Source organism: Phallusia mammillata, chromosome 8, assembly GCF_965637545.1.
Source record: "Phallusia mammillata chromosome 8, kaPhaMamm4.hap1.1, whole genome shotgun sequence".
NCBI lineage: Eukaryota > Metazoa > Chordata > Ascidiacea > Phlebobranchia > Ascidiidae > Phallusia > Phallusia mammillata.
Window position 1 is genome coordinate 14626897 of NC_137259.1, and position 17353 is coordinate 14644249.

The 17353-nt window shown below is 37.1% G+C and overlaps 1 protein-coding gene across 1 annotated transcript; it reads left to right on the forward strand.

Annotated features, from left to right (window-relative positions):
* The first annotated feature begins 5308 nt into the window (after positions 1-5308).
* Positions 5309-17226, forward strand: LOC145205330 (uncharacterized). The gene is made up of 14 exons (XM_080078018.1): positions 5309-5418; positions 6061-6229; positions 8687-8820; positions 9567-9768; positions 9960-10196; positions 10925-11131; positions 11260-11418; positions 11986-12134; positions 12447-12585; positions 12941-13041; positions 13828-14048; positions 14619-14801; positions 15310-15907; positions 16457-17226. Exons 1-14 carry the CDS (start codon positions 5325-5327, stop codon positions 17032-17034), a joined length of 3171 nt encoding a protein of 1056 aa, XP_079934144.1. The 5' UTR covers positions 5309-5324; the 3' UTR covers positions 17035-17226.
* Positions 17227-17353: the final 127 nt, after the last annotated feature.

Here is a 17353-nt window from a genome sequence, read left to right on the forward strand (position 1 = left end):
TTTTGTGTGTTTTGTTCTTTTTCGTTTTAGTGCAGTTTGACAAAACCTCATTTTACCCCACCCATGGGGCAAAATGGGAAAAAATGGACCCTTGGGAAATTTAAAATAACTTGTTGTTTGTAAAGTAAAGCTTGGCTATTTGGGTTGGTTTCTGTAGGAGATAGATTAAACTACCTGTCAGGTAAGTTTGGGTTCAATATTACCAGTGTTAACGAAGCTACGACGGTTTCCGCTTAAGTGTCCCATTATACCCCGCTTTCCCCTACTTATGTGTCTAAAGTGCAGTTACGGTTTCGTTGGAACTCTGCACTTTTTACCCACATTGTTTAGATTTTTACCAACTGTTGAACCGCGAGAGGAGTTTACGACTTGAAGTTTTTGTGCGGGTTGGTCGCTTTCTTTAAACGAGTCACATTACAGACAAAAACATAGCATAAGTCTCAGAAGTTTTAAAGCCTGAGGACTGGTCAAACATTAAATGAAAATTTTGCAAAAAGCCATGTTTACTCACACATTTGCCAGAAGAGCTCTATAAACTTGATGTTATGCCTGGCAGCAATAACACACATTGCTTCTTTTCACTTTGAAAATCCTGTACTTGCATCCACTCCTATCGTTTGGCTTGCCTTATGTCCACTAAATACTTTAGTTTACAGCCCTACCTGCCATTATTACTACAACAAGAACAAACAACAACACTTCAACTATACTTGTGTAGACAATATTACTAAACTTGGATGCTTGAATCATGAACAACAACTAATATCTAGTGAGTTTTGCTACCCGGTGCTTGTCTAGCCCTGAGTCCCTACACAACGTTGTTTATCACAGCACATCCTCTGTGTTACGTCACATCCGCCCTCGTATTCATTCCGCCACGCAGAACGTTTGCGCAGGGTTAGAAATTATAAGCACAGGCCAGAAATGAAATATGAACTGTGTTTTTTGTTTTGTGTCGTAACATGTAACATGCTGTCGCAGCAGGTTAAAACAGTTTCAACTTTTCAAACGCGCATTTATTTAAACAACACCCATGATCAGGGTTGCCATACCGTCCTTATTTCTAAGATTTGTCCTTATTTTGAAGGGCTATGTCTTAGAAAAGTTCATTGTCCTTATTTCTAAGAAATGTCCTTATTTTTAACTGTAGTCCTTATTTTGTCTTATTTTCAACAATTACCATAGTCAAATCCCTGCTACAAGTAGAAGTGAACCTAGACCTGGCCTGTTGTGAGATGCACTTAGTATTTTCTACGAACAAGGAGTTGCTGGAACAGATTGTTTCTGGCCAAAATATTACAAATATTATGTCATGGCTCGTATAAATGCAAAGATTTGTTCAAAAACGTTTGTTTCGTTTCGCATGAAAATTTAATTTTTCGGTTGTCCTTATTTTTGGTTTCAAGTCGATGGCAACCCTGCCCATGATGCACACTATATTTTAGGGTCGTTAAATTTGGAGAAACACTGTTTTAAAGGTTACAAAAAAACAATTGCAAGTCCAATTAATAGCAAGATTTGGCACAGGGAAGTAAAGCATTTTCGCAATTTTTCCCCACGTAACATGTTCTCTTTTACGGACGCAACCATTATGTGAACCGAATTGGCCCGTAATATTAAAATCCAGTATGTTTCTAGACTAAGAAAAACTTTTCGATCTGTTTCAGTAGTCCAATACCTAAGTACGGTCGCCCATACATAGATTTAAGTGAATGACCGCATGCTGTTGCTGTCTGTTTAATTTTAATCCTCGGTGGGTGAGCAACGCTTGAATGTAGTACGTTAACAATGAATCCGCCTATGGCAGTGGTTCTCAAAGTATGGGTCGCGACCCAAATATGGGTCGCGCAGGGTCAAAAAATGGGTCGCGCTACGGTAATTCAATTCTGCCCAAACGAACTATTACTGAATTAAGTAAACACAAGCGAATTTACTTAATGCAGTAATAAATTCACCTCACTCGACCACGTTGTACAGTAAAATGAACCAATTATTACCACAAACAGACAATAGCCTTCCAACTGTACTGTTACGCACATGGAGATTGTAACGTCATAGCACGGGAAATAATAGGCCAAGGTAATGATGCGAAACCGAACGTGGAGATGTAATGGTCAGCGTTTAAGGATGAGTAAGTATTAGATTTGGGATTCACTTCTATCAACGATCATGGTGCTGTAAAGCCGCAATGTGTGCAGTGTTATGCAGTGTTGTCGAATGAATCAAGCTCGTTCAGCCTGCAGCCATTTTTACATGGTCAGACTACTATGCGGCGACGACGTGGCCTCGAAATTGCAGTACGTCTCGTTATTGAACAGCACAGTTAAATATATAAACCATTTGTTTGTAATTACCACTCATTGTTTCATAGAACTGTGTACTACAAATGGTTGTCTGTGTCTTTTTCTATTTCATGCATATCAGAAAAAATAATTTTTTTAAGGTTTGGGTCGTGAGGTGTTCATAAAACTCAGATTTGGGTCGCGGGTAAAAAAGTTTGAGAACCACTGGTGTATACAGTTTACATTATCTCATTTAGTTGTATCGTTTCGGTGAAGCTGAACGCTTGTGGAAGCCAAAAAGAAAATTTCCATCATTTAATCGAATAATATTTAGGGAAGTCGCCAATACATCCGCTCTGGTTAACTAGGATGACGCAAAGCTTTTGTTTTATATACTGACAGGTTATAACTCTTTGTTTGTTTTTACATCAGGCTTCAGAACCTATGATTTCCGCAATTAAAATATTGCCTGGATCAGAATTTTAAGATAGGTTTAATTGTTGAGAAATCTAAAGGCTTAGGACAGGGGTGGACTATTTCTCAGGCCAAGGACAGTGGCACTCAAACTTTTTGACTTACAGAATGGTTCATGTGCTATTGGACTTACGGTCCAAGCTAAATAAAATTCGTCACTACATTTCCACCCTCACTACCACATTCAGGATTTTATTAACATAGAAACTCGCTAGTTTATCAATATCAATCTAAGAGCAGCTTGTGACATCACAGACGAGTTTAAGACATTCGATTATGCGCAAACAATTGTTCTTTTGCAACACAAGTAGGATTGTAGAACCTTGGTCTCTTGACAGTTCTACGGATATCGCTTTGTGTACCAGTACGCAAACATTTGGCTCTAGTTTGAAAACCGTTGCCCTAGAACCAATCAAATAGCAATGTGGAATAAAGGTAAAAAAATACGTTTCTGTCTAGTTTTTAGCGCCTGGTGCAGTGTGTATTATCAACATCCTAAATTGTATTCTGACATCGAAGGCCGCACTTAGTGCCCTAAAAGGCCGCAGGTTCCCCACCCCTGGCTTAGGAATATGTTATCACCCCAAAATCACTGCTGAAGTAGAGTTAGGTTATACTACGGAGATGTCACTTAAAACTAAGCAAAATTTGTTTGTTGTGTTTGCTAAAATAACGTGCCTCCGTTGTTTTATTTTGACTTGTATCCTAGTTTGTGTGAATTATAGCCCATTTGTTTGAAATCTCTACAGGCAGGACACTGCGCGAGTTTTTTTCTGTTGTCATATATTTTTGGTATATTAAGTATATAAAATTTGAAAGTACCCGGTATTTGTGAATTGTAGTTTAATCTGGAGATCTTAAAAACAATGTGACTTTGAAATCTTGTGTTAGGCATAGATGTTCTAATGAGTAAATGATATGTTTATTTTGTCAGGTAATTGGTAATAAATTTTGTGCTATCAATATTACTCCGCAATTTTAGAATCAACTAAACACGAAATGAAATTGTTTATTTGCTTATGTATAGTGTATTTGTCGTCACACCATCAATGTCTAGGTAAGTGTAATGTCACTTCTTTGCATTTGCTGTTCTCATTGACCTGTTATATCAGAACGAACTTTAACCATTTTCTGTCTCCAGGTTACATATACTCTCGTTCTGAAAATCAATGGACGCCATGGTCTCGTTGCAGTGTGACTTGTGGCCAAGGAAAGCAGGTGCGATTTCGGACTCCAACAAATTACGAAACGAGACCCTGTGCACGACAGTTCTGTCCCAGTAAGTAGAATACATTGATTAAATTTCAATATATTCACCTTGTAAGGTATTTTAAGTTGCGTAAACTATACACAAACTTTCTGAAAGTTTAATTTGAGATAACATGTGAGTTGACATTTTTGTGTTTGTTTTTAACTCAAATTAACCGAATGTATGTACAATTGTTTGTAATGTTAACAAAACGTAGATAAACAACAACAAATTTAAAGAAATTGAGCTAAATTCAATAAATGCAACAAAATGGTAAACAGTCAATGAAACGGAATTGAAAGCGAAAAGTTATTCTGCACTAAATAGCAATTCTTAAACGAAGGTAGTCACCGAAAACTCGTTTGTGTATGAAACGATCTTCAAATTTCATACCAGTTTTTTTGCGCTCTTATCAATGGTGCGTTTGTCAATTTCGCAGGTGCAATCTGAGGTAAAAAGTTTGAGAAACACAGCCCTAAAATATAGGAAAGGGCTTTGTTTATACCACAGCATTTGTTTTCTTATCAGCCTACATGGACTGGCCACGTCTGCATTTTATCGGCCGATTGGTTGTTGATTCAAGTTCGCTGAACAACATCAGATGTAACTACAACAACGAGCATTTTACAAAGGCCAGTCTTTCACCATATACTCCATCAAATCTTGTGCCTATGGTCAGTCCTTGAACATTTATCTTCGAGTATTTATAATTCTTATCAAAACTGTTTTACGGCTTTCGCTTTCAGTAGATTGCTCACATATTTATCCACTAGTTGTATCCGGTTAGTTGAAATTATTAGAAGGACCATTTTTAAACGTTTACTGAACGATTTAGTAGATGCATCGATACGCACACTGTAATATTTAAAAGAATGACAAAAAAATCTTCATTTCATATGTCTGAAATACAACCACATTTAAATGCATGGCTTTGGAAAACGCAAACAATAATGATCCTAAAATGCTCATATCCGGTTAAAATGCTTTAGTTTTGTTAAAGATTGTCAGCAACGCCAGGAACAAAGAAAGAAATTTACCAAAAATGCAAAAAATTTGCCGAAATTCAGACACCAAAAATTTTTTTTTTTCTAAATAACAAGCTATTGACTCGTTCACCAATATTTTGCAAATGATTAAAATAAAACTTGGTATAACTCTCGCTACTGGTCGCTGTAGATTGAACCCTGTACGGTACCAGTTATAATCCCAAAATAGTTTTTTAGCTGTAATATCTTGCATTATTATGCGCAATCTGGCATGGTTTTAAGAAAACTGATGAAGGATTTATTTACGGAACATTTCGATACAACTGGAACCCAATGGGAAGTGGACACGTGTACTTTGTCAACACCCATGTGTCATCCCTATGTACAGCTCCTAATTCTTGCTCGGCGATGAAGAATGTAGTCAGAGGTAAGGACCTATTTTAAAGGTTCCAAACGGTTTCTTAGTGTAATCAAAGTCATGAAATGAAAAAAACAAGCAAACTTTCTGGCAATCTAAAATAGCAATGTGCATTTTAGCCCAGTTGGAAAAAACCGACTGCATTATACGGGATTTTTAAATACATTATTACTTTCGGGCTACCGGATCATAATGTGGTCCGTCGTAGGTTCGAATCCCATCGATTTCTATGCTCTGTACAACGCTAAACGCAAATATTTGAAATGAATGTTCCTATTCGAATTGTACGCTAATAGTGCAAAACTTTTTTGATTAGTTTGGTTTTACATAGGCTATGCACCAAATTTCAATTTTTTTTCGCATTTTCGCATTTACTGGTAGAACTATAGACCGTTATACCACAACAAATAGGCAATTTGCATATCCCCTAAATATTCAATGACAAATAACGATAAAGATAGAGTCATTAACAAGTCACAGTACGGTACGTAGACCTGCAACATTATTCCATACAAATACAGTAAATGGAGACTTCGAATCGGCAGTGGGATTCGAACCCACGTTGCACTGTTGTTCGTGGAGAGTATTCTGTATAAGTCTGTGTATTGTTAAGCTTAGAATACAATTCACATGATTTTTGTCACGTTAAAGAAACACAGCGAGCGCAGATCGTGATTTCCGACCCAGATCGTCAAACTGTGTGCGAGATTTGGGGGTTGACGGTTCGAATCCCAGGAATACTGGAAGGCAGATACAAGCCAACGAGCAGTCAATATAATGGATACCGATACAGCAAAATGCAGATGGGAAGGTTTAAAAGGTATGATATAAAATATTGTTTGATTTAAACAGTTCTCAAACTAATATTATCGCGTACCACCTGACTACTTTTTCCATAGCTATGTACCAACTAAACCCTGTTTGAATGGTTGAACAAAGATATATTTTTCTCGACAAGGTTTGCATATTTCCGAAACTGGCAAGGTTAGCAAATTTGGAAGAATGTCCCAAACGCAAGTTTTTTTCCCAAGTCAGGGCAGATCAGTAGGGGCAAAAGGGTAACGGTTATGGATTTTACTCAAATTGAGTATTACAGAAAGCTGCTCGCGAATTACCTCAAAGGCTCTGGCGTAAAAAGCACTGTGACTCCATTCTGATCACCTTTTTTCATTCTTCGAATGGTATGTTAAGACATAATTACGTAGTTTCAGACACAAAAATGTTAAAATTGAATCACCGAAATAAGCTATTATGAAACAAACTTGAAAAAATCAAACCAAATTCGTCTTTTTCCTTCCTTGCTTAACACCGTTAAGTGCAAAAACATACAGACATCCTGCTGAACCATTTTTTTTCTTGCGTTTCTTAACACTCTTTCTTGCGCATTTACAACAAAGCAAAGGTGGCCGCAATAACAGTTCATTGGCCCCCGACTGTAACCGAATTTGTTCAATAAAAGCATGCGAAACACATTGCAACAAAAACTATTTGCTCGAAAATTCGCGGATATCATACTTGCTTAAATATACCAAAATCTCAATGTTTTATTTGCTGCATCTCAATTAACTTTCCGTCTTTCTTTTAAAGCCTACATTAGGGCTTATAATGCGGCACTTTGCTCCTCAATTTTAAAGTTACCCGGTCCGCTTTCAAAAAAGTTAGTAAGTGCTATATTAGGCTGTTCTAATGTTCTTTAAAGTCTCATTTATAATCTTGTTTATGGCCTTAGCTGTTGCTGTTAGGTTATCAACTCTTTTAAAGTTCCCGGCCTATTTTTATGTTGTTGACTGCTTTTGTTTGTTGTGATTAGTTATAGATGCACCGAAGTTTCGTTTAGCCAAATATACACTTTAGCGACGTTTCGGCTTCGGCCCAAACTCTGGACTTCGGTTTAGCCTTAATCGAAAGTTTCATTCTCAAAACCAATGCCTATATTAGTGGTGGTTGTTGACAGATGACTAATATATGGTTTCATAAGGTGAATGCACACATTTAAAAAAATAGTTTCCTACATGCGTTTAAATATGTAATACTATAATCTAAACTTGTTTGTTTGACAACCAAACTGAATTGAAGTGTTCCGTTGATATTGGCACATATTTTTGGGTAGAGCTACTAACGTAAGAACTCATATAGTTGCTAGATACCGTTAGGTTACGTAAATAGCATTTGCAAATATGTAAAATGCACTTTATGTAAAAATTTTGGGCGGCTTGGGCTATTATAAAGAATTGCAACACATTTCAAGAGGGGTATGTAAACCAATTGCCCAAAATTTGACTACAATTATAACCTAAAGTTTGACGACAATTATTGGTTCGGTATCGCACATAATAAGCAAACTATATTATACAAGGCCATGATGCCTTCAACAAGGTACAGCTTCTGCGCGTTTAAACTTCAACGTCCAATAACTTAATTGTTGATGTTAAACAGTAATTTCCGGTTTCCTTGTCCAATTAACTAAACCTAAACCAAAAACAAACTTGTAAAGAGCTTGTATAGAGAATACATAGTATGCGAACCAGGCAATCAATATTGTGGTTATCATCGCAAAGTTTTTTGTTGTTTTGTCTTTAATCAAGTTTCTTTGCAAGTCACGTTTTAACCTTGGACTTTCATACGAAACTGTGAAGTGAATTTTTTTATTTTCACAAACGAGATTTCACTTTTGTTTTGTTTTTAATTTAGAATATTAGTAACGATTGAATTCTAAAGCCATTAGAAAGCGAAACTTCCTCATAATCGCTGAATAATCAGTTGCTAATAATGACGTCAGTTTTGGTATTGAATACAATCAACTTTACGACTGAAAACCGCACTTTTCCTTTAATATCCAGTGAATTAGTCCCAAGATTACGATTATTCTTTTCACGCATCAAAATCGTTGTATAGGCCTATCACATGTCCTTTGTTTGGATTTGGATGACATGTTTTTCTTTTGATAACGAATAACTTTAGAAGACATTAAAAAGGCCCATTTTGCATTAGGCTACCCCTATTCTTGGCTCATTGTGTTAAGTTTTCATGCATTTTAAATCCAAAGAAAAATCGTTACATATATATATATTTATATTTTTTACATGTATGTGTAAAATTGGTATGTTAAAACGCCTCAATTAATTTTTATCCTGAATACCTAAAGTAGGTAAACGAGCAAAACGTGACAACCTATGCGTTAAATACTGTAAACTTAAATTTTGAAAACTAAATTGTACAAAATAAAAACAAATAAAAAATGTGTGCGGGTGTTGACCAGTGTATTTCACTTTTCTAGCAAACTTGAAAACATCACGTGGTTTAGTTCCAATTACCAGAAGACATTCAACAACCAAACCACACTTAGTATGACGATGGTAATCGATGAATACAACCACACTTTGAAAAGCGGACGACTTGCAGGGACAATAGGTATGTGCATGAACTGAATAGAAGGAAATAATCCAAGTTTGTTGCACAAGAAAAGCGTGAGATGTGGCACACTATGCGTAGCACAATTAATAGTGCAGTAAATTAGTGCTTGAGAGCAGGGAGTCGAACCGCTTGTCATACGGGTTCAGTTTCGGTTCGGGTTCACTTGGTTTTGTTTTTAAGGGTTCGGGTTCGGTTCCGGTTTTTAAAAATGTATATTTTCGGGTTCGGGTTTTGTTCCGGTTCGGCCAAATTATCCGGTCCGAACCGGTTTGCGGTTTTTAAACCGGTTCAAATTTTTATTCATTTTAATTTGATTTTATCCATCATCTACGTGGCCTTATAAAACTCCAAAACAATTTGGCCCGTGCACTGTTATTTTTGACACGCCCTATAAGTGTTATCTTTTGTATTTTTCAGTGCGGTGTTTGAAAAAAATTCGCAAAATATAAAACAGACTGCATTTTTTACTGGTTCGGTTCCGGTTCGGGTTCAACGCCAAATGAAATACGGGGTTCAACTCCAGTTCGGGTTTTTAGAAAATCGTAATTAGCGGTTCGGGTTCGGTTCGGGTTCGGTTCGGGTTTAATGAAATTAACCGCTCAAACCGGTTCGCGGGTTCGGGTTCAGTTCCGGTTCGACTCCCTGCTTGAGAGAGATTCGATTTTTCTGTTGTTAAAGTAATTGTAGATGAAAGTACTGTCATCTGTTGCTTTTTTATCAGTTTAATCCAAACTTTTGCTCAGGCCTGACATCTAGCGACGATCCATTGGAACACACATCAACACGAATCATGAGATCGAAAAACGCTGGAGGTTTGAACGCTCCGATGTACTACCACGACAAGAAACAACTGATCAGCCTTGACTTATCTGCAAGCTTACCTGCATTCAAAAACAAAACACTGAAAGTCAGGAATCTATACCTTGCTATTACTATAAACTGTAGGTGTGTGGAAAAGATATTTAAAATAAGCAATATTTGTTGAAATTATTAGAAAACTTGTAGTTCTTTAAATGCTTTAAACGCATTGAGTTACAATGAAGAAATATACCACCACAACTGTTAATTTAAACACTTTTGAAACAACTTTGGTCTTTTAAATTAAATTTAAAACAAAAGTGGTTTTTTAACAACAGATTTCCGTATATTTATCCTGACATCATCTGCAACAACGTCATCACCTCGACAAGTGGTCATACCTTCTTTATCTTGGAAGCACTTTCATCAAAATACTTTGACCTACAAGAAAGTTGGTACAAAGTACTAGGGGGAGTCGTAGACGTAGATGTTGCTCACCTGCCAAAATGTGTCACCAGGTTGATTAATAACCACAGAATAGCAGTGTTACGAATGGTGGAACACAGCTCAATCAAGTAAGTGGAATATTAATAAGGATGGTTAACCTGTGACCCAGAGTTGTAAGCGGATCCGAAATTCAATCCCTAGCTCAAACCCGCCTGAACGCGAAAGTACAAGGCCGAACCCAAAAGTACAAGTCTGAAGCCGGCCCTAACCCGAAACGTTTTTGAGAAGCCCGTTTAGACCCGAAAGTTTGATTGACAGGCGTTTACACGAAAACCTGCGAAACGTACAGAGTATAATAATAAAAAGAAAAAAACATTAAAAACTATAAGTCAGGCCCGATTTAAGTCCGTTTTCTAAAAAAATACCTAAAGCCTAAACCTGAACCCGTCCCGAAAAGCCCGGCCCGACTTACAACTCTGTTGTGACTAACAAAGGAACACGGCCTATAATGTGGATAGGGCAGTATATAACACTTTGCAAAATCACTTGTAAAACTACTAAATTTTTGTCATTAATTAATGATGTTACCAAAACGTCCATATTGGTTTACTTAAGATCAATATGAATATTGCCTTTAAAACGCATGAAGATCAATAACTGTAACATTTCCCACAACACAATATCGATTCTATTTGAATAAGTTTTTGTAGAGATTAACGTGATGTATATTCCGTTTTATCAAACTTTTAGTTGATTGATTTTGAGATGAGAAGAATTGCTTCTTTATTAGAAAAACACAAGCAATTTATTTACAACAGAATTTTTATCCAGCATGTAACAATGTGTTACTTTCCAGAACATTTAAAATTGTTCTTCACGAGCTACTGTTTGGAATTAACATCGGAGTGATTGACACAGCAGTGAAAAGGTTAAACGTCGGACAATCAACTTCATACACACCTTTTGTCTCCAAATATGGAAAACCCGTTTCTGGTGCTGACCTAAAAATGGTCGTGGCTCCAGCCAATGCATCTGTCCAATGTAACTTCAAACATTGCAATCTGTAAGTAACTTCAAACACTGCAAACTAGTTGTAACAAAGTTTGTAGTACATAAACCATAGTAAATTTATCGCATCAAATGGTGTTGACCTGTAGTGAAGAAATATGGACACATGTTTACCTGTTGTAGAAATCTTTCCGTGCCAAGAGACGCTCTTCTTGTCAAAGCAAGACAACCTTTCTCGAACTTATCAGGATTAAACGAGTTCTATCTGACAGCTTTAAAAGATCCAGAATACCCAAGATGTGGAATCGATGGTCAACTTTACGTCATGGCTGTACATTTAACGTAATTATTTACTTCACTTTAATTCTATAAAGTTGCAACAACATATGATGTGGTAAAATAATGGCATTTTGACCAGTCATGCAATGTGATTCGATTTAGATAGCACAACGGTATTTTGTCTGGTTGTGTTATGGTTTTTCGATTAGATGGTGCAATGGTATATTGGTTGGTTGTGTAATGGTGTTTTGATTAGAGAGTGCAATGGTATCTTATCTGGTTGTATTATGGTATTTTGGTAAGAGGGTGCAATGGTATTTTGGTTGGTTGTATTATGGTATTTTGGTGAGATGGTGCAATGGTATTTTGAGTGGTTGTGTAATGGTATTTCGATTAGATGGTACAATGGTATTTGGCTGGAAGAACTTTTAATTGTTGTGCGATTTGATTACTTTAACTTAGTTTTGCTAAGGCTGTTTGGTTTAAAGTGGTTATGGTACTTCAAACATGCTGTTTGCAATGGTGTGTTGGATTGGATGGTACAACCGAATGGTTTGGCGGCATGGCCATGCGTTGTTTGGTTGGTTTGATGTTATTAAGTGATTTCTTGCAAATTATGATATTTTTCAGATACAACGTGGCAGGAAAGCGATATGTTTTTACAAATTCTGACCTGCCACTCAAAGACACAAATGTCAGTGTACGGACTGTCAGGCCTGTGACCAGAATATACAACAAGGTTCCAGTGAAGAAATGTCCCGGATGGCTGGACATACAAGGTGCCAATTAAGTGTATTGCGATGTGCATTTAAACGAAATTGTACCTAAGTTATTGTTGTAGTCAAAATACAAGATTTTTTGGGATCACTGCATTAACTATATGCGAGTATATAACAGTTAGTAGCTCAATTTTACTTAAGAACATGAAAAATTGAAACTCTGTGACTTCAGAAGATCAACGGATGTTTGAATTACAGTGGTATAAGTCCAAACTAAACTGACTGCAGTAAAATTAGTCACCATCGAAACCCAAAATTACGTTGTTGCCTCGACTAATTGGTTCTAAAGAATCTTGTTTTTTGGCGCTGCAGATATTTTTATCCAGTACTATAACCTTTACCCTGTGATGTGGAGAAACGGAATCATAGATCTCCATTCTTACACCGACGTTAGGAAAAAAGCGAAGATGCTGAAAACTGCAATGTTTGAAACTGATTTTAGACACCCGCAGTAAGTGAGCAACACAAAACCACAAATAGAAAACATGTTACTTTGTAAACAGTCAAAAATAACCATTCATACCCAGAAACAAACAAGCCAGCATATTAGTTCAAAACATAACGTTTCGGCAGCAACTTATGTCATTCTCAAATAAAGTTGCTGTCGAACGGTATGTTTTACGCTAATATACGGGCTTGTTTGTTCCTGGTGAGGATTTTTAAAACCGTGAATTATATACATAACCATTTATATTTCCAAAAAAAATGATCTAAAAACCCCAAAATACTTCTAAAAAAGTCATAATGGATAGTTATCAACATAAATTGTTGGTAAAAAAATTAAATCGCGTGACACTTATGCCTAGATACATGCCGGTGTCACGTGATCTGTCGCTAAGCAAACAGGAGCTGATATGGAACTGGATGGAATGCGGAATGAAATTTGACACCTCACCCGCCAAACAGGGTAAATCAATTTTGCGTAACGTGTGTTTATTCAAATCAGCTTCTTACGATTTTTCACCTAGCAACAACCGGTTTTTGTCTGTGTCATTGCTAAAAAATAAAAATATTTGTTTCCGCCTCTAGCGGATGTTTTTACCAAAAACCATATTGAACTGCTTTAGAAGGCCTTCAGCCACTTGTAGACCAAGAGCTATTCTGTAGTCACATTTCTTTGCTGCACCACAAAGTTAAAAAAAAACTTGTTTCAACCCAGTAATGTGCAATAACTGAAACGTGATTATCATGTATCAGCTATTATACTGCCAGGCATAATATCAAGTTTGTAGAGCACTTCTGGCAAATGTATTTTTATTCCGCCGTTTCGACGTCCCATACAGGCCGCCTTCATCAGGGTAAATAACACTGAATGGGACTAGTACAGTGCACTAGTGATGCACCGAACCCGCCTCAAAAGGTTCGAGCCGAAACCGAATATTCGGCCATGAGAACCTAAAATTTCCGTTCTGATGGATGTTTTCAACTGAACCTTGTGTCGTTAATGCGAATGAACTGATTGATGGCGCACCTTCGGTGCATCACTACAGTGCACCATAAACAAAGGAAAAAAGAATGAAACGCAAGCACGTCACAACGCAACGAAAACACCGCGCGATAACGAATGATTGGGTCTCTAATCTTTTAGCAGGTGCCTGTAGCACGCTGAAAGCATCGAACGTGGGAACGTCGGAATAAACATACATTTGCCAAAAGAGCTCTATAAACTTGTGATCATCATATTTCGTTTCAGAAACCTGTTCAGTCAATGGCATAGAAGATGGAAAAGTTCGGGTTCAAAAACTGCTTGAGGCGGCCGTTCAAGTCGAGTTGGCCACAATACCTCCTTACTTCACTGCATGGCTCAGTTTGAAGACAGGGCAATCTCGCAATTTAGAAATTGCAAGTCTTATTAAGTCGATCTACACGGAAGAGATGCTGCACATGTCACTGGCTGGAAACTTACTTAACTCAGTAAGCAACTACAAATAGTTTTGACAGAATATTTTTTCTTCGCCAGTTGCGGGTTGACCATGTTTTAACACTGTTTGAACCAGGTGCAAAAACGCAATGGAAATTAGCAGTAGTCAGTTCTCAAGTTTTTTATTTATTTAAAAAATGTTTTAAATTAAAACACTGCTAGTCTATTGAAGGATAGGCATATTCCGTAAATGTATTGTGCGTGGATTGGAACCAAAAAAGGTATAATCCAACAAAATGTTAAAATTCTTTGTTTCATGTTATTTTGTCCGCCTAATCACAACAGTAAGGATCGATTGATTTGATTCAGTGCCACAAATTTTCACTGTATTCCACTGTAAATTTCCACAAGCATTGCTATACTATTAAAGAGCATAAGAACGTTTACTAAAGATATACTTTTTACAACATTTAAAACCAAATCATTGTTTTTTATTGTAACTTCACAGCCGTAACCCTAGCGCGGTCTGAACACTTTTGTGTGATGTCTGGTAATGAAAAGAATTGCATATTGCAAGATCTCAAATTTTATAAGACATGCATGAAAGTGTGATGTCTTTTCAGGTTGGAGGAACTGTGAATTTAACTGACATGAGTCAACTACCCGCATATCCTACGTCACTCGGAACCGGATCCTTCTACAACTTGGCCCTTAACGTTTTACTACCACTCGAAAAGTTCTCTATTAGTCTTGTGCGTGATGTTTTCACCAAAGTTGAGAACCCAAGTCCACCGGAAGTACAAAAGGTAAAATATCTAGATTAGGAATTCACAGTTGCAGTAAACTGTGTTAGTGATGTGGGTAAGAAAATTTAACGGAATTTGTACAATTAAAACACGTTAAAACAGTACATTCGACTTTTAATTAAATACAACATTGTTCTGGGCCAAAACCTGTGCGAATTTAGCCCATTGGGAATTTTTATGTTTACACTATAAAGTTAGGACAAAAATGTAGGCGCTGTAAAGTCAGGCCCGAATCTAGCCCACTTTGTTGGCCAGATCCAACTTACACCTCTGTAATGAGTATAAGATGCTAACAAGTCACAGTTATTGGGTAATATGTCATGTCTTACATGGTATAAATTAAGCCTTTAAGTCAGATAAACAATTTAGAGGTCCATACATGGAATAAAGTTAAGCCAAGTCAAAAGTAGGTTGAGTCTCAACACAGCCAACCAATTTTTACTAAGTCCAAGTTGCTAAAGTTAAACCAGTCGAGGTGAAACACTTTTGAAACCGATTGTGTTGCCAGATTTTTCTCAAAATGGCCGCGCTCTGGAAAACGTTGTCCAAAAACGGAGAACCACCGCCGCAAGGTTCAAAAATGAAGTTGCTTATGGATGAATACGATGCAATTGGAAACGATCAAGATGAATTGTTGGACACAAAGGTCTTAAAAAACGTCAAAGGAGAAGCTGAAAAGTGGAAAGCCGTAAAATCGTTCTCACACAACCTTTTGCAACCTGTGTCGAAGCTTACAAAAACGATAGGGAGTTTATATGCAAAAATTCTTACCAACATTGCTTATCTAGAGTCGTGCCTGCAACTGCAACGATTGGACTCAGGCGACAAAACCCGAAAAACTCTATTTGTTGGTGACGTTACCCACCAGTTAAACATGAGTCATTGGTATAACCCATCAAAAAGTAGCAACGTTGATGTAAATGTCGAAACCATCACCGAGGAAATGAACTCCGAAGAATTGATTATGACCGAAGCTGGCACAAGTTTTACTGTAAAAAAGACGAAAAAACCAAAATATTCAAAACACCTTAATTTGACGAACCCCTTGTTTCCAGTGGTAGATCTGAAATCAGCTATTCAAGCCGTTATAGAAATCGTATACCAAGGTAAGTTTCTTTTCACAAGTTTTGGCAAAGACGAAAGATAGGCAGAAACCAAATCTCATGGATGCCAAAATGGCTATAATTATCGGGTAGAAATACTGTAAAAATGTAAAAGCATATACACGCATATTTGAGATAAAATAACACTGGGTTTAGGACTTGAATGGATGAATATACTGCCATAATATTACCAGGCACTTTAGACCAGTGTCTTAGTTTTATAGTTGTAGCGGATCCGAAATTATAGGCTCCGAACCCGATCCGAGCTTGCAACAAGCTTTTACATAAAGCTCGAATTAGGCCTGAAACTGAGCCAAAAAATTTATAAATATAGCCGAGTTGAAAGTCAGGCCCAAATTAAGTCAGTTTTATGCAAACTTAAGTCTTTACCCCAATCTGAACGCGTTTAAACATACCGACCGGACTATAACAACTATGACTAGGTTAGGAATCCAGCATGCGTATATAAGCTATTGAGTTTGTATGTTTAAAGCTTTACATGGACACACTTGAAAAAGCGAAAAATCATCAAGCTATGGCATTATTTTTCAGGTGAAGGAGGGAGTCCCTGTTCAGTGTTTCGAAAATCTTCCATTGGTACCGACTTGAGCTACGAGAACTCACATTACGCCAAGTTTTTGGAAATCGTCCACGGGCGAAAGGTCAAGGCGGTTGACATTACAACGTTTTCGCACTTACCAGATTGCCTAAACCACTCCGATTTTGGATGCCATGAAAAACAAGGTTTAGACAAGCAGTTCTGTTTCGTTGGGGAGCAAGTTCCATTTGACGAAGATGGCGTTTGGCCCATAATCTCTAACCCAGGCGACCTCGTTTATTCTAAAAACTCAGCAGCATACACTTTAAACAAGCAGTTCAATATACAATACACGCGACTGCTTTGGTGTTTGCAAGACGTTTTCGGCGGAAGACCACATAGAATGAAGACCTGCATGAGCAATATGTACGATTTAGTTATTGCCGGAAAAAAACTGGTCGCGACCCCAATCAGACCTGTCTGGCCCCTAAAAGACGAGTTTACACAAGCTAATGTCTTTCATGCCACACCGTCTTGGACTTTCGTCCGCGACGCAGCCTATACGTCCGGATTATGTATAGATTGGGAGTAAAATAATTTTTTGTGTGATCCAACAAAATTTTTAAACCTTCCTTCATTTTCCCACCTATTTTTAACTATTAGGTTTTTAAATGCAGTTTTCTGATCTTCTGCCACTAAATGTCTGAACAAAAAAGGATCATTTTTATCGCAGAGGCAGATTTAAACAATTGCAAAATTTGAAATGACAAAAAAAACACACATAGAAAGTTAACAAATTGATATAAAGTACATTGTGTAGTCCTTCATGGTAGGCCTACATTAGAAACTTTATATATGCACGATATGATGCATGTTATTTTAAACAAACTTCGAATGACAACTTATACATA